We start from the raw sequence: 17,430 nt of genomic DNA, 5'->3' as shown, positions 1-17,430 counted from the left end.
CAAAAACACCGAACACCATGTAACTGAATGTATCCTCAGCAACCTTCATACCATCCTCCATCTCTTATCGTTTTTATAAGGGGATCAAAAGAGAGGATAGCTAGCCCATGAAATAATAATGTTGGAGCTCAACAGATATGAAAAGAAGGAGGCATAGGGTTGCTGGAAAGTGAAATACAAGCCTTCGGTCCTGCTGTAAGGTCTGGGTGGGCAGATTTCCCCACTGACATAATTGGGACTCCATGCAAGTGCAGGGGGTCTGCTCCTCCAGACCTTCTGCAGGATTAGGGCCTAAGGCTCTGTTTGGCAAACAGTGTAAGAAAGTGTGTCAACACGGGGGAAAAGGGGTGGGTGGAATGGAGAAATTGTTGCTTGTAAAACGAACATGCAAGCTGCAGGGATAAATAAAGTGAACTAAAATAATATAGGTTTCAGAGTAGCAGCCATGTTAGTCTGTATTCGCAAAAAGAACAGGAGTACTTGTGGCACCTTAGAGACTAACAAATTTATTTGAGCATAAGCTTTCGTGAGCTACAGCTCTCTTCATCGGATGCATTCAGAGTGCTCAAAAGGCCAGTCCTGCAATCTGCATGGGAGCAAAATTCTTGTGGCAGTGTCTGATCTGCATGAACTGCAGTGCCAAGCATTGAATCAGTGTTGTCAGCTCTTGGATGTGATTGCTAGTCTCATTTTTTGGGGGTGCTTTTCTTAAAGCTCCGGCTCCTGGAGTCATGTGAATATGTGAGACTCTCAGCTTCCATTAAAAAAAAAAAGAAAAGAAAAAGGTATGTTTCTAACCTCCAGAGCTTCAGAAAAAAAGCTTGAAAATGAGACCTGAGTGTACCCCAAAGGTTCAAAAACCAGAAGGCAAGTAAAAGGAACCCAAAGTTATTGTCTTTGTAAAATCTCATTATTTTTGAGGGTCTGAGTCATGATTTTCCGGTTGGCAATGCTGCGTGTATTCTTTACAAGAGAATCAAAAGCAATTGTTTGACATGAAACACATCCAGCATTTAATATGTTTAGAGCTTTGGGTGTTTGCACTAATTTCCTGATCCTTCAGAGAAACAGGAAGTTCTAAATGAAAGAAATGTGGAACCTATGGAGCAGAGAAAAGCCATTAGAAGTTTCATTCATTACTGAATACACAGCTTAGGGCAAAGTGGTCATTTATCTGATTTCATACATGCCTCTCTGATTTAGTATTTGTAGCAATTGTGATATCAACTTAAAGTAAATTCATGTGATCCTCCATTAACTTGCATTGCAGGATTGATTAATTTCTAGCATTTTTAAAGAAGTTTCTGTTCTCCAACATTTATATATGAAAATAGGTCAGAACAATGATATTTTAAAAATGGCATCATATTCCCATGGAACCTTGTTCTGGAGCAGATACTCAAGTAGTTTGGAGAAAAGTGTATTTGTATGTATGGGAACTCCAGGAAGCATTAAGAGGGTGTCTGAGGATAAATAATAATAATCTCACATTTATATAATATCTTTCCTCTCAGCTGCTATATGGAGAGTACCAATGAAATACAGCCACTTCTGGGGTAGAGCCTGACAACCACTTCACAGTACAACGCAAACAAGGAGGTAGGTGGGGAAATGAGGTAAAACATCTACACTTAAAAAAAAGAGCCACTGGTTTACGACGTCTGTACAGAACAGACGGTGCCTCTGGGGGGGATCTATGAAGGGACTTTGACATTGCAACACTAAGCGTCATGATGCCTAACTTTTAGGCGCTGTCCCCAAAGCTGAGTTAGGTGTCCAGGCTCCTTATACAATGAATGGGGAGAGAGGCGCCTTAGAATGGGACCCACAAAAGCCAGGACGCTAGGCGAGGAGCCACCTAAGTGCCCCATGGGAGATGCCCACGAGAGCGGTACATTCTAAGCCTTGCCCCGCTCTTGGAAACAGGTGCCTAAATCCAGGCTGCAGGGAGATGCCTATCCCTGCGAGCGCTCCACGAACGGGAACTGGCCGCCTGGAGTCAGGCAGCTTAGGTGGGAGACCCCTGTTCAAATCCTTTCTCCCCCTCTGCCATGGATGAATGCTTTAACCACTGGCCTGGAAGTTATACCGTGGGTGGCAGCAGCTTCTCCTCTGGCAGGATTTTGAATGGGCTCCGATCCCATAGGCGGCCCCTGAGCACGCCGACCGGATTGGACCCTGTGTGCGATTTAGGCGTTTGTCTTCCCCTGGGTTTTGAATTGCTCTGGGGTTAGGTGGAGACAGGTGTCTGGATGCCTAGAGAGAGGCAGTGCACAGGCCCCCAGGCAGAAATGCAGGGTGCTGAGGAGCTGAGTGCGTGCAGCCGCCTACAGGGTTTGGTGGGAGTTCAGTGGCCAAAGCTGGGGCGTAGGCCCCTAAAGCCCAGATTTAAGTGCTGACGTACCTTTGTGGCTCTGGGCCTGGGTTTTCAAGTATAATCAGCAAGGTACTGGGACCCTGATCCTGCACTGAGCTCTGCGGGTGGATCCCCAGTGCAGTCCATGGGCGGGGAACAACTGGCTGGGCTGGGGCCCAACTTCTGGTTTTGCCTGCGAAAAAAAGACACATTTTGCCCTTTTAAAGGGAGTTCCAAGACCAGTCTAGCCTCAGTGGAAAGAGCCCCCCGTCTAGTGAGCTCCCAGCCAGGCTAGGGAAGGTGCTGTAAGCAACTGGGGTGCCCCTTTGGTGCCACTGATGGACTCCCTCCGGGGAGTGGGGGAGGAGTTGTTGACGGGGCAGGAGGTCAGACCGGGTTAACAGACTTGTCGAGCGAATCCTTCCAGCCCCTTGCGCAGAGGGTAGGGTGACCCGACAGCAAGTGTGAAAAATCGGGACGGGGGTGGGGGGCAATAGGCGCCTATATAAGACAAAGCCCCAAATATCGGGACTGTCCCTATACATTTGGGACATCTGGTCACCCAGCAGAGGGAGGGGAGCGAGCAGGGGCCGCAGCCCCAGCCTGGGGAATTCCTGAGCGGGAGGGCCGGGGGGGGCTTCTCCATGCACAGAAGGTACCTCCGGCAAGTGGCTCCTGGGTCCAGCTCGAGGCTGCAGGGCCTGTCTCTGAGCAGCAGGGGCTGCTCCTCCCTCCCCGGGCTGGCGCTGCCGCTGGCCCCGGGGCACCCGTGCCGCAGGCTTGGCTGCCGCGCTGCCCCGCGAGCCCAGACCCTGCCCCAGCTGGGGCGCCGCTGCTGCCGCAGCCGGGTGAGCTCGTGCAGCTGCCTGCAGGCGGCTCCGGCCCGGCCCGGCCGGTGACAGCTGCCTGCTCCCCGCCTCCATTGGCTGGCGAGCCGCCCTAACGTCAAGGCGGCGCCCAGCCCCCGTGCAGAGGCTCGGCGCGGCTGCCGGCGCAGGGGGAGAGGATGCTGCTGCGGGCAGGGGCTGCCTCCGGGCCCTCCAGCAGCGGCGGCGGCAGCATCCTCAGCCCTGGCGATGCAGGCACCACCCCCCGCCCCTGGTGAGCCGCAGTGCTCCAGGAGGGGCCCCCGCTAGCCCCAGCCCAGCCCGTGCGTTCCGCTCCGCTCCGCTCCGGCGAGGAAGGGATGGGAGTGAGGGCAGCTGCTCCTGTCCCCTGCTCAGCAGCAGCAGGCGAGTCAACGCGGCAGCCCCCCCACTGAAGGAGCAGGGGGCACAGCCAGTGCGGTTGACTGAGGGCACTGTGAGGCTGCCCCCCCCCCGCTTGCATTGCCGGCTCTTGCATTCCCCCCCAGCCCAGCAGCACCTCCTAGCCCCTGGATCCCCTCTGCAAGGCGCAGCCATGGGGGCGCTGACCAGCAGGCAGAACGCCGGGGTGGAAGAGGTGGACATCCCTTCTAATTCAGTCTACAGATATCCTCCGAAATCCGGTAAGGCTTAAAGAGCGGGGAGGTATGGAAAGCAGTGTGACTGACCTGTGCACGCTCAGGAGGTAACTCCAACCTCAACTAGTGTCGCAATCATTTCACCCTGTGTGGCGAGGGAAAAGGGCTGGTCCGGTCCTTTTGCGGGGTGGGAGGCGATGCAGTAGTTTCTGAAGTTGATCAGTTTTCGTGGAGTTTGTTTCAGGAAGAATGAGCTTCCAGGCAAAGGTTCTCAAAGGTCTGGACTGCCCTAAATCCTCTTTTCCCTTGCTTGCCTGCTGATACTCTGTAAGGCTGCAATATTTTTACATGGGGCCTGAATTATATTGGTGACATTCATGGCACTGTGCTCATTGGTAAAGAAATGACTTTCAATTCTATTTGTTTTATTAATTGTATCTAATGTGGCTACAGCTATAGGGCTAAATCCAGAGACTTAACTGAGTTTTGCTCAGTCCTTGGTCTGACAAAATTCCCTTTGAAGTCCCTAGTAAAAACTGAATTGGGACCACAGCATCCCACAGTGAATTGCTACATACCCATCTTTGTGTGTGCATGGATGGAATACACATTAACCGTAAGTGCGGTGTCTTATGTCTGTTCACACAGGTTGGAATGTTTGGCTCGTGTGTTACTTGCATTTAGAAAAATGAAATGGATAAATGCTGGGTGGGGGGTTATAAAATTCTGGCCTGTTACACAAAGCTGTGTCATCAGCCGTTCTTGCTAGCGTTGTGCATTATTTGTGTGGCACGGAAAAGAACGGGTTACGAATATTCAATGGTGAGGAAAGAACTTTGGGTTCTGACAAGAACTTCAGTAAGTACAGGTTCAATTCCAGTCTGCCAGCTTAATGATTCTCTTTTAAATAGCAGATTGCATTGATACATTGCCATTACAAAGTGCAAACAATTGTCTGGCTTTAAAAACTTAGCTGTATCATGTTCCACTTCATTTTTCTTTTGTGTTTTGAAGAATAATTCCCAGGGTGACAATATAACTCAAAGCGCTGGGGGCTTGTGCTTTTACAGATACTCACCAGGGCTGCATGTTATTTTTAAAACCATTGTTTAAACTCCTGTCGGGTTCCCTGTTAATCAATCTGAGACCAACCCTTCCCCTGAGGATTTCATGAGTGTGGTTTGCAATTCTCCTAGCTGCTGAACCTGTGCTTCTGACATGATCATGCAGGCAGGATGCCTGGTCTAGCGCGGTGCTTCTCAAGCTATCTGATGTGGGGGACTGGCAATTTTTTTTCCCAAGGTGCGCGCAGACTGGCAGCCGATGGCTTGCGGACCGGCACCGGTCCGCGGACCACCCCTTTGAGTAGCACTGCTCTAGATGAAACCACACAGTACTGAGAGTCAGCAGTTTGGGAATCTGCTCTTGGCTCTTCCTCATGGAAGAGCGAGTGACCTTGAGGAAAGACTGACCTCCTTTCCCCCCTGTATAATGGGAATGCCAGTGTCTATCTTATGAGAGGGTTAATTCAGTAATAAATACGAAGAGTTTTGTGATCCTTGGATGAAAGGTGATATGGATGTGCAAAGTATTACATTAGGGGGTGCATATTTTGAAGATGTCTTGATCCACTATGCATTTGTACTTGGTTTGCAAAATGAGCCTTGAGGCACTGAATATTATTAATAGGTTAAGGTAAAAGCTAAGGGTCTTCAGTGCTATAAGAAACTACTAGCTAATTACTATCAAGGAGCTTTTTAGAAAGAATTACCGCTAACATAAACTGTGTTTCCGTACTGAAAATATGTGCTTGCCTTTGTAATAGCCAGCACAGCTGGAATTGGTCTGCTGAAACATCTGTCTGGTTATTGTCCTTTAACAACCTCTTTTCCACCAATCATGCTACAAGGTGTATTCTGGTGGGGTCATAATTTTAAACCGGTGATGCCTGCTGCTTTTAATCTCCTCTTGATGCACACACAGGAGTTGCACGTTTTTACAGCAAGGGAAGTTATGCGGAGTCTCTGAGTACTGCAGTAGATAGTGTGAGGTTGGCGTGTGCTGGGACTGCTGGAGATGATTCTCTTTCCACTTTCCCATGAGTCGTTTTAAATGCTGTCATTTTTGTTGCATCCTTTTATTTTGCCTTACTTAACTGTAACTAAGCTTTGCATCGTGAACTGATGGACAATCTTTGGGGGGGCGGGAAACGAGTGACATTTATAGTAGGTATCTCAAGTTCAGAAGGAAACCTGTGAAGAGGAGGAATGATAGCTTTGTAGTTAAGGTATTGGATGATTACTTGAGAGATGTGGATTTAACTCCTGGTGCTGCCACAGACTCCATGTGTGACCTTGGGAAAGTCATTTAATCTCTCTGCCTCAGATCCCCATCGGGAATGGTGGAAGCTTCCTAAAAGTGGGGAGGGGGCACCGGTGCCCAAACCATGACTCTGCCCCCCATATCGCCCCTTCCTCCGAGGCCCCGCCCCGGGGAATCTATTCCTGGCTCTGTCATCCCAGGCAAGTCACTTAACCTTCTGAGCCTCAGTTTCCCTACCTGTGAAATGAGGGTGATAATACTTCCCCCACTTACTTCACCGGGATTTGAGAGGCATAATTCATCAATGTCTGTAAGCTGCTTTGCAGTCCTCAGATGGAAGATGCTGAGGAAGGGCAATGGGTTAGTTTAGTATTACCATGATTTGATGTACTCAAAATGTCAAGGACTGAATAGACTGGAGGCTGCAGTGTTGGGGTATATGTCTTTATCCTGCTCCTGTATAGAGTGACCTCTGCATGAATGAGAAGGACTTTCTCATCTTCAGTTCGGTTGCTTGGGGACAGAGTTTTCTTGGCTGTGTCAAATCTGGTACTGGAGCACGCTGTTACCAGGCCAAGTGCAGCGTGGTGCATTAGGGCAGATCCCAGCACTGTCTGGGTTCCCTCATGTCATTTTTTTTTTTTTTTAGTGTGTTTCGGGTCCAGAGTTGCGAGGCTGCACCGGGAACTGAAGTAGTAATTCACTAAGTTGGTTGTTTATCGGAAGTTGTGTTGGGAGCAAATACAACCATCCGAACCTAAGATGACCGGGGACTAGTGACCAAGAGAGATTACAGTTGTTTTGCTTGTGGTCTTAAGTGGGATTTCCTTTCAATTTTTCAGGACGGCTGAGTTAGAACAGTTCTGGGCGAGATGCTTGTGGTGCTGATTTCTACAAGTGTCGTGCATCGCGTGTGTGAAGTGTAAACAGTCTCTGAAATGCAAACGTTGGGAATGTAAATCGAGAGCTGGGTGTATTATTAGAAGTAACCTTCTCCGGAGGTGGGGGAACATGATAGCTGTAGCAAAGTGGGAGTGGTGGGGCTCAGAACGTATGCATGGTCCTTGGTTCCCTGCTTCAGAGGTGCGGCGGTTTTGCAGCTCCCATTGTTTTCTCATAGATTTGGGGGTTCTGGGGCTAACTGATCAGCCTGTAGCATGGGGCTTGTCAGGTGCCCTTTCCCTCACTGCGTAAGTGTCTTATTCTGCCCAGCCAGAGCTGTTTCTCTGTTGAAAGTCTGAGACGCTGCTTTGGCCAAAGTCATGGTTCTGCTGACTCAGGCACTTTACTCATGCGTGCAAGTCGTCAGACACATGCAGCCATATTAATGAAATCTGGCCATGTCCTCTTGCTTCTCATTAAGCTGGGTCGGGGTGGTTATGTGAAGAATTGAAATGCACTATTATTCATTGTGTGGGGAAAAGGTGACTCCCTTTCTCTGCTCCCTAGTTGCATCTAGTTTCCTGTCTACTGGCTGGAAGGTGCAAGTAACTCAGCTTGCGCCCCAGGTTTAAGGGTGAAATTTACTTCAACTCACTACTCGCGCTCTACGGTGGGTGAAGCGTGCAGGAGGCTCGGGGCGGGGCGATGCACCAGAGCTAGATTGCGGTTCTGTAGCTCCTTCCCCATGCTCTGTGGGCTGGAAGAGTGGCTGTAGCTCCTCTTGCATCACTCCCGTGAGATGTTTAGAGTCGCTGAATAGGTATAACTGTGGACACTGCGCCTGTTTCTTCTCATTCACCTCTGCCACAGAGACAAACAGGGGGAGCACCTCCAAAGCATCCGTTCATAAATCTCCTGTGTAGCAGCTCCTCAGGGGATGTAGTGATGTGGACGCCAGTTTGAAGACTGTATGTGCCGGGATAAGTGTATCCAGACCCCCAGTTTACCCAACTGGAAACAAGAGGCAGATGTTTAACAATGAGAGTAACTAACTGTTGGAACAGATCACCAAGGGTTGTGGCAAATTGCCCATTGACTTGGAGTCTTTAAATCAAGCCTGGATGTCTTTCGAATGGCTGTGTAGTTCAGCCTCAGGTCGTTGGACCACTAGGGTACGTCTACACTGCACTGAAAGACCCTTGGCTGGCTCAAGTCAGCTGACGTGGTGTCGATGTACTCCTGAGGCAGGAGTCACTGGGTGAGACTCTCTGGTCTGCGTTATGTAGGAGCTCAGACTAGATGATCCTAATGAACCCTTCTGGCCTTAAAATCTGTGAAAGCTGCCACCAGCAGTGCAGCGATCCGAGTCCCCATTGGGTCTGATAATTGGGTGCTCACTGTCACACTGGGCCTTCTCCATAACGGAATCTGCCTTAGAAACTATTTGTCAAGGAGGCTCGTTTATCTTTACAAGCTGATTCCCCCACCCAGTGTCCAGCCTACTATGGTATACAGAGGTGGTTTTATTGAAATGCACAGACTGAATCTTAGGTGCTCTGAGCGTACGGGTGGCTCTGCCATGACGAGCAGTGAGGGATCTAATCAACCGGTGACGTGCAAACAAAATACTGGGGTTTGATCCCACGGTTAAGGTGCTGAGTCATGCTGGTGCGCTGATGGAATTGAGCAGTCCATCCAGGTGACAGTAGAAGAAGAGGAAGGGTCGTGGGATGATCCAGGGGATTCGGTTAGGAGCTGGGATGCCTGTGCTCGACTTCTCCCTTTGCCAGTGCCCTTCTGTGTGGCCTTGGCCAAGTCACGTAACCCTGCTGTGCCTTTGCTTTGCCTCCCACCCCCTGGCTAGAGGGGAGATTTCGGGGCAGTAACTGTCTCCCCTGCACTGGCACAGCACCATGGGGCCCTATACTTGGTCGGAGTCCGTAGGTGCTACTGGAATACAAATAATACGAACAGGCTCCGCTGTTTGTATCAGAGGCCGCCGCAGGGACTCAAGGACTCCACGGTTTTTGGCTTGTGGCTGCCTATTTTTCGTTTGTTTAAAAAAAGACAGTCCAGACAGCGGTCTCCTGTTCCGGCTTTGTCCTCCCTGTGCTTTCTCTTGAGGTCTTCTCTCTGGCTTATTGCACTGATCTAAATGAGTCAGAACACAATGGGGTACGGGGTGGCTTGGAACCACTTCCCACAGTAGGAAATGCAGACGTGCATCAGGCCCGAAGCGCTCTTGAGAGAGAGATGATGCCTCCAAAATCCCCTGTATCCACTGCACCTTACAGTGGAGTGCATCAGGTGCGCTTCTGGTTTCTGCCCAGACAAAAGGTGGGGTGGATCCTAGTGTCTGAACTCCTCCCCCCTCCCCCGCTCTTCCTTGCATGCCTGCACAGGGTTGGGCATGATCTTGCCCTAAGTTTGCAGTTAAAACACTGCTGACATTCTTCTCTACAGGAAAAACAGCAGTCATCGGCACAGGTTGATTACAAACAATTTATGCAGGTGTGTGTGTGCGGGGGAGGGAGGGGTTTGTAGGTGGCTGCTGGGGGTTTCCTGCTACATTTGCTGGGAAATCTCACAGGGACTGAGATTTTGCAAACCGAACCGTTAACACAGGTGTGGAGAGCAGGTGGCCAGAAGCGGAGGCTTCACTGTACATTTAGAGAAGAATCCCTTATGTGTGTTATTAGTAACATCTTAGATGATCCAATCAGCATGAAAAAAAGTAATTGACATATCCCCATTTATGCTGTTTGCTCCACTTAGATCAGGTTGGACAGTGGCAGTAGCCTGGTCAGTTTCATCTCTCTCTCTTTTTTTTTTTTTAATAAATTTCCCTTTAGGGCTGTAATGCATTAGCCCAACCCAGTTGTGTTTGGAGTCCCAATATGGAGTCCCAATACCAACAGTGTGCTAAGTGCTTCAAGACAAAGTATGAATCTGGCCCCCCCCCAACACATCCGCCCATTTTCATTGTTCTTTTAATTTCAAACCCCTTTGTAAAAATTGTCACCCTCTCATCCGCCCTGTAACACTGCCCTGTGGTACACCTTTCAGCTGTAAAGTGGTTTCAGCCCTTTGTTCCCAAGGGATGGGATGTAACTAATGTGTAATCCTGAGTATGAAGTGTAGTGAATGGTGTGTATTGCAAGAAATGTGGTATAGCAGATTTGGAGCTGAAATTAAATGCAAAGCTGCAGTCTCAGATGATTGTCAGCTATAGATTTTAGAAAACCTGCAAAACTGGCTTCAATTGCTTTATGTGCATAGGGCTTCTCAAGATGTACAATGCCCATCAGCCCACTTGATGAGGGAGCTGTCTGTGTAGGGTGTCAATTGACTCCTGTTTAAACTGCAGTGTTTTCTATAGAGCCGGATGGGGCATTATCTTTCTCCACCCACCCCCTCCTCCCGAGCAAATTCTTCACGATCAGCAAAATGGAAACAGACCCACAGCGATTGGACACTTGCAAGAGAGCTTTATTTATGCACCTAAGTTGATTAGCCCAGCTGCCATTAGCACATTTGCCTTGCATCACACTGTGATGTGCGGTAACTGGGAAAAGCTGTCTGCTGCTTGCCAGCTTCCTAGCCTTGCGCTTGTCAGTACTCCATGGCGGAGTTCTTTGTCTCTGAGTATACAGTATTGCAGGGGGAACCCTAATTAGATCTCTTCCTGGAACAGGACAAACCCAAGATTCCTTCTCTAGAGCAATTCACCTGCTGGGTGTTCGGCACACACACACACACAAAAAGGAGCCCAGTAGCATCATTTGGATCAAATATGCATTGTGTACATCTTGACAGGTTTCAGAGTAGCAGCCGTGTTAGGCTGTATTCACAAAAAGAAAAGGAGGGCTTGTGGCACCTTAGAGATGAACAAATTTATTTGAGCATAAGCTTTCGTGAGCATCTGATGAAGTGAGCTGTAGCTCACGAAAGCTTATGCTCGAATAAATTTGTTGGTCTCTAAGGTGCCACAAGTCCTCCTTTCCTTTTTGTGTACATCTGTGACTTCTCTTACATGAATACGTTGGCTGGGGGGATGCCGATACACGAGGCTTGTCTGAATGTACAGGTGACATCATGATGCCTTGTTCAAACGTCTGTTGCTTTTTTAAAATAGTGTGGTTCGCTTATACTGTATTCTTAATTTGTTCCTTGAGGTCTCAGAAGTTTTAAATCTCATTAGAGCCTGGCTCTCCCTCAACCATTTAACCGTCCTTGACAGGCTTTTAATCCTCTTGAGGCAGGTGTCAGTTAAAGAATTATAATTAACCAATAATAGGAAGCTTGTTGCTTGACAGAGGGGAGTTCAAACCCCTCCTCCCCTCCCTTCCCAGCAGTGCCCAGGCAGTTAAAGTGTTTTGCTCAAGGGTTGATCTCTGGGAGAATGTTCAAAGCAAGCTCTTCACCGGAGGTGGGGCAGGGTAGCCTGGTTTGCAAGTTTTCCTGCACCTGGGGTCAGCATAGAATAATCTCTAGTCTTGTTGCTCATGGCCTAGGTGCATGCCTGTGTGAGTGACTTCAGGGAGGAAAGGTAGCAAAGTATTAAGACTGCGAACCATAAACTGGCGATGAAGGCAGCAGCATGATGGAAACAGTCAGTGTTTCGGGAGTCCGGTGTCATAGTTGACATGGAACAGCAGCATATAACAAACTAACCTCTGATCCTGCTGGAGCCATTCACTTTGCGCTCACTGCAGGCTGATCGGGAGCCCTTCTACACAGAGACAGCAAACTTCATGCAACAATGGATCTGTTAAAAGAAAAGGAGGACTTGTGGCACCTTAGAGACTAACCAATTTATTTGAGCATAAGCTTTCGTGAGCTACAGCTCACTCTTCCCCCTTTTGCAGCTGATTGGGAGGGGAGCATTGGACCAGCACAGCCCATTTGATTACTCCTTCTCCTCTTTCATGTGGATGAGACAAAACCATCAACTTACCACTTCTGTCTTTAATCTCCTCTGCCATGACTGATGGCCGTTCTGCTGGGCCTATGGAAAATTTATAAGGCTTTATAAGCGCAGTTTTGATATTGAAAAGAGGGCTCAAGCATAGCTAGGGGCCAAGACATCTTGCTGTTATCCAGGTAACTTGGAGAAAAATCCAAAGGCATGCATTGATCCAGAGCTTTAGTTGCTTGTGTCCACAAGATTTCATGGTAGCTGGCGTGGAAGATAGACATTTTCCCTCCAGTAAGGAGTTGTTTCTAGATCTTTTTCCCTGATAACAGAAAAACAAACAAGTCTTGGAAATGCTTTTATTTATTTTTTTCCCCTTTAATGCTTTTTCTTATTCCATTTGCCAACTTATTTTCCATATCCTGACTTCTTGTGTGCCAAAGTGATCCTGTATTAGTGATGGTAAAAGGAGGGATATTTTCACTCAATTTTGAGCATAATGAAATCTGTCATATACCCCCCCACTACCACAGCATATGGTGTAGTTTTCCTCACCACACCCATGTGGGGTAGGTCAATGCTGTTATCTGCATTTTATAGTTGGGAAATCGAGGCACGGAGAGACTAAGTGCACAAGGTCACACAGGAAGTCTGTGGCAGAGATGGGACTTGAACCTGGGTCTCCTGAGTCCCAGGCTTTAGCACCAAAATCACTAGGCAACTCTTCCCCTCAACCCCTTCTCTTACATACCCCTTAAACCTATGAGCTGGGGGCAGGAGGCTAGCAAACCCCAAGGTTCAGCTGACTGAGTGGTGTTGCTATTTATTGGTATTGCAGTAGCACCTAGACGCCACAGCTGAGACCAGGGCCTTGTTGTGTTAGGTGCTGTACAAGTGCACAGTAAGGGACCGTCCTTGCCCAGAAGCGCTTACAGTCTAACTAGATAAGACAGACAAAAGGTGTGTAACTGCTCCGCCAGGTGGTGTCAGCAGCAACAAGGGCCTGGTTCACTATTTAGGGGTTCCTCTTCAGATTAGAAAACAAAAGCCGCTCGAGCCCGCACCCAGAAACCTGAGAAAACTAAGCACCTTCCTTGGGCACCCTTAATAGGCAACATTTCCCCTCTCGCAAGCACTGAGTCTGCGTCTAAAAGGAAGGCGGTGTTTATGAAGGGAAGAGGGAATGCAGCGTGAATGTGGGAAGATGCAGCCCCAATGGCTCACCAGGGGGTGAGTGATACCACATACCATATCCCCATTTCACAGATGAGGAACTGAGGCCCAGGGAGATCATTTGGTTTGCACCAGGTCATGCAGGGCATCTGGTGGATCTGGAAACAGCCCAGAGCTGCTGAGTCCCGGTGGCCACAAGACAACCCTTTATCTCAACAGATGAGGTTCGGACTAATGCGAAAGGTGGAGGGGGTTGGGCCAGCCACAGAGGAGGCAGGCAGGACAGTCTCCAAGTCCCTCTGATCCCAGGCAAAGGAAGGTCCAAGCCTGCACAGGGAGCTTTTCCAGCATCATTGCTCCCTTGGGAGAAATGCAGCCGTTGACTCCCCTGCCCACCCCTGTGCACAGGGGGAGTAGGAGCCGGCGCTTGTAGCACTGACTGCGGTGTTGAGCTCCCCTGGGTTCTGATGAGAGCAAGCCGCGTAAAGTGGCTTCCCCCTGATTCCCCTGCCTCAGAGCCCCAGTCCTGCAGAGGGGTTTCCATGTGAGTTTGCCCCATCTATGCTAGCTTTTGCTCTCCCTTGCCTGCATCGGGGGCATTGGGCCCTGGCCTTCCACTTCTTTTGACCTTCACCCTGAACTTCAGTCACTCAGGAAAGCGAGAGGCTGCTGGGCCCGATCTAGAACCAGGCATTGTCGAGGCGGATGCAGTGCCAGCTTCCTCGGGCGGCTCTGCATGTGCTCTCTATCGAGTGCCAGACACAGGTAAGAGACCCCTCCCTTCTGATCTGCAGCCACTGCCCTGCAGAGAGCCCGCTATCGCCTGTCTGGGGAGCATGCTCACTGAGAACTAACTGGAGACCATCGTTCTCCTTGTGGTCTAAGTGCCCAGTCCAGCGGGGGCCTTTCCCTGAGCATAGTGGGAAATGGATCTTGGTGCTAGATCAGGATTTGAACCCAGGGCTCCAGGATTGTTGAGCAGACGCAATAAATGGCACTGCTGCTTACTGCAGGCTGCCCCCTTTTAAACTTTTTTAGGGGCCTCGGAAACTCCCCTTATAAGGTTTAATGTGCACGTCTATGATTTACTCTTCTGCTCAAGTCACTTCATCTGTCCAAGTGAAACCATGTGATGTATGTCCTCGCCTCTCCTCCTCCCCACACGTGTGCCCATGTCGGTTTTAGCAAAGGTTGAGGGCAGCTCACTGTTGGGTTCTTTCAGATGGCTGCTTTCTCTCTGTGAAACTATCTTACCTATAAATTATGCACGTGGAAAATGGGGCCAGAAAGCAGCAGGCATCAATAATTGATCGTCGAGCCTTCCTCAGCTGTGAGCTACGTCATTGTACCTGCTTAGGTGTCTGGTGGTTTTCTTCTTTTAAATTTCACAATGTAACTTTTAGCTGCTGCTTGGAATCAGGTCAAATGTCACCTCACACCCTCCTACCCCCCGGAAGGCCCTGATCCAGCACAGGTAGACCCCTGTATCTGCATGGGGTCCACGGGTGCCAAAGGGTGCAAAGCACTCAAATGACAGAACATGAAAATTAAGGTTAATTAAACAGCTGTATACGTTAAGGTTAATTAAACAACTGTATTATTATTTGTAATATGGTAGTGCCTAAAGGGGCCAGTTTCAGGTGTGGCCCCATTGCATCAACAGTGAGAACCAGTCCTTGCACCAAAGTGTTTATAAGTAAGGCTACATTTTAGTCACGGGGATTTTTAGTAAAAGTCACGGACAGATCATGGGCAGTAAACAAAAATTCACAGGCCCGTGACCTGTCCATGACTTTTACTATATACCCCTAACTGAAATTTGGGCTTGGGGGGCCATGGGTGCTATGGGGGTGGAGGGGCGATCCAGGGGTGCTGGGGGCTGTGGCCCAGGATCCCTGCAGGGGAGGGGAGGTGGGTGGTGGTGTGCGGCCCGGGACCCCGCTGGTGCTGGGTGAGAGGGGATTGGTGGGGCTGGCAGGATCCCTACCCGGCTCCGACTGGCATGTCCCCTAACCCTAACCCAGCTCCATAGGCGCAGTTCCCATTGGCCGGGAACCACAGCCAATGGGAGCTGCGGGGACGGTGCCTGTGGGCGCAAGCAACGCACACAGCCCCCCTGGCCGCCCCTCCCCCTAGGAGCTGCAGAGACATGCCAGTGTAAAGCTGGGAGTTGTAGGCAGTCACTGTTTGAACTGAACAGATATATTGAGACACACAGGGTCTGAGTCTGGTCCCACACCAGTTTTTAACTCCATTGGCTACACCAGAATCGTTCCTGATTTACACGGAGTCAGTGAGAGCAGAAATGGGCCCAGTGTTTTGTAGTGTGTGTCAGTATTTCCCTACTCCAGCAGTATTTACTGGCTCAGCCACAGAGCTAGACTGACTCAGCTTCTGACCTCTAGCTACTCCCATTTCCTCCATTCCTGGGGCTTTTGGAGACATCCCTGCATTCTGGCATGACAGTGACTGGGTGATGGGGGCGAGGGGTGGAGGAAGAGGGGCTGCCGCAGCTGTATTCTCCAGCAACCCTAGAAATTAAATCCAGTCTATTACAAGGATTAATACCTCTGTTTCTAATCCCCAACGTTTATCTGCTCTCCCTGCATTTGTGAAACTGAAGAATCATTGGAGAACAATCCTCCCTCTTTTATCTCTTGCAAGTCAGAGGCTATCCATTCTGCTGGCATGGCTGGGATTAAGGCTAGCTTGTTAAAAGTTGGTTTGACCTTTTACTGTGAAATCTGTGAATTGTTTAGAGGGCGAAGGGGCAGGTGTCAGAAGTCTGGGAAATGTATGTGGTGCATTAACTCATGTTGGGGATCTGCTCTCCCCAGGGGCAAGTAGATAGTGTCCAGTAACAGGCAGTGTGCAGGCGCTGAAGGAAGAATGTGCTAGACATAGGTCATTAGAGGTAAACCTGAATTGTACTTTTCACCTGTACTGATGAAAACTGACCTCAAGATTTGGCCAACATGCCTAAGTCCTTTTGCAAGCAGATTCTCATTGTCTCCATTGGGAATTTGCCTGAGAAACAAACTTGGGCTCTTCAATTACTTCTGTGCACTTGAAAATGTTACCCTCAGTAAAATCTGCATGACGATCTCAAAGTCTGACCTGCGGAGAGGTTTTTCTTGATGAAAGAGAGCTACTGTGTAATACAATCACTCTAACCAGTTGCAAAGAGATGCAACTAACTAGAACAGAGATGCACTTTATAATCAGGCTAACAATTGGACCGGAAGCTGCCATAATGCTGCTCTGAGGAAGTAAATGGGACCAAAGGGATCAGGTTTGCCATGAGAGAGCCTTAAATGTGGAGTTCTCTCTTTCATATGATGTAATAATGACTGCTACCAGAGTGGAACTCCCGGGGCTGAACTGGGTCCCCTTTTCAGGGGGAAAACCCCAGGTCTAAGCAAGTCCCCAGGGCTAAGTGACACCTATGCCTTGTGCTGGCCTGTGGGACAGGGTTAATTTATTTGCAGAGTATCTGATTCAACCCCTACTGATGCTTTATTTCACGGGCACGTAATGGACACGGTTCTAGATTTGCAAATTCTGATGATTTTTTTTCTGTCTTCTGTTTGTCCAGTTTCCCTTACTGTGATTTAAATAAATAAATTTGGATTAAACAAAGCCGAAGGGAGTGGCATTGTAGATCCACTTCCAAGAGATGGCAAAGTCACTTCTATCGCTTAAAAACACCAGGGAGTGGGGAGGAGGGGGTTGCTCTGTTGAAATGACCCTTCCACGCTTCGTAGCAACTTGGAAACTGTCTGATTTCCAGTGAGGAAGGCTATCATTTCAGTCTGACTGTGAGCAGTTTAAGGAGGCCCGTCCAGGCTGTCAGTGTCTGCTGGAAATAACCCACCTCCTTACCTGACTGGTGATCCTGCTGGGAAAGCCATTTAGTAGGTTTCCCTGACTCCTGTGGGTAGCTAGCTGATATCCCTGGCAAAGGAGCAAGGGAGGTGGCAATGGTAGGGTAGGAATCCCATCAGAGAGAGCACGGGCACGCAGAGGGGTGGAGTGCACCGGTCATGATGGAAAGACCCCCTAGGAGCAGCCGCGCGTGGAGGGAAGACTGAGGCTGGGGTTTTCATAGAGTTATTTTGGAAGTGTCGTGGTTAACAAACCAGACTCCAGGATGACTCTGTGCAGTTTTGTTCCAAGTAGGACGGGAGCACTACTTACTGACAGGTCCTTTTGGGGACGTGTCATTAAAATGGTCCCCTCCTCTGAGCTAGGTAAGAGGAGCTGCTGACATCAGGACAGGTGTCTCTTAAAAGCTGCCTTAAGTTCTCCTCTCTTCCGTGACTCTGTCTAATCACCCAA

General features: G+C 49.2%; 1 protein-coding gene and 1 long non-coding RNA gene across 5 annotated transcripts in view; one reads left to right on the top strand and one right to left on the bottom strand.

Moving 5' to 3' along the window:
• Positions 1-351: 351 nt before the first annotated feature.
• On the bottom strand, positions 352-3,131 carry LOC141999097 (uncharacterized). 2 transcript variants are annotated; one of them, XR_012641958.1, is made up of 3 exons: positions 3,016-3,131; positions 2,405-2,549; positions 352-1,099 (listed from the first exon to the last, which is right to left on the bottom strand). It is a non-coding gene; the product is annotated as an uncharacterized LOC141999097 (long non-coding RNA). The 2 variants fall into 2 exon arrangements; XR_012641957.1 differs by having other exon boundaries at positions 352-754.
• A 305-nt stretch (positions 3,132-3,436) lies between these two features.
• Positions 3,437-17,430, top strand: part of RNF157 (ring finger protein 157) — a 77,569-nt gene continuing 63,575 nt past the window's right edge. For all 3 annotated transcript variants that reach the window (XM_074972249.1, XM_074972250.1, XM_074972251.1), the window contains exon 1: positions 3,437-3,845. In XM_074972249.1, the coding sequence (XP_074828350.1) occupies positions 3,758-3,845 (88 nt within the window). In that variant the 5' untranslated portion in view covers positions 3,437-3,757. The remainder of the gene's footprint in view (positions 3,846-17,430) is intronic.

The sequence above is a fragment of the Natator depressus genome, chromosome 14, assembly GCF_965152275.1.
Source record: "Natator depressus isolate rNatDep1 chromosome 14, rNatDep2.hap1, whole genome shotgun sequence".
NCBI lineage: Eukaryota > Metazoa > Chordata > Testudines > Cheloniidae > Natator > Natator depressus.
This window is presented reverse-complemented; position numbering and strand designations above follow the sequence as displayed.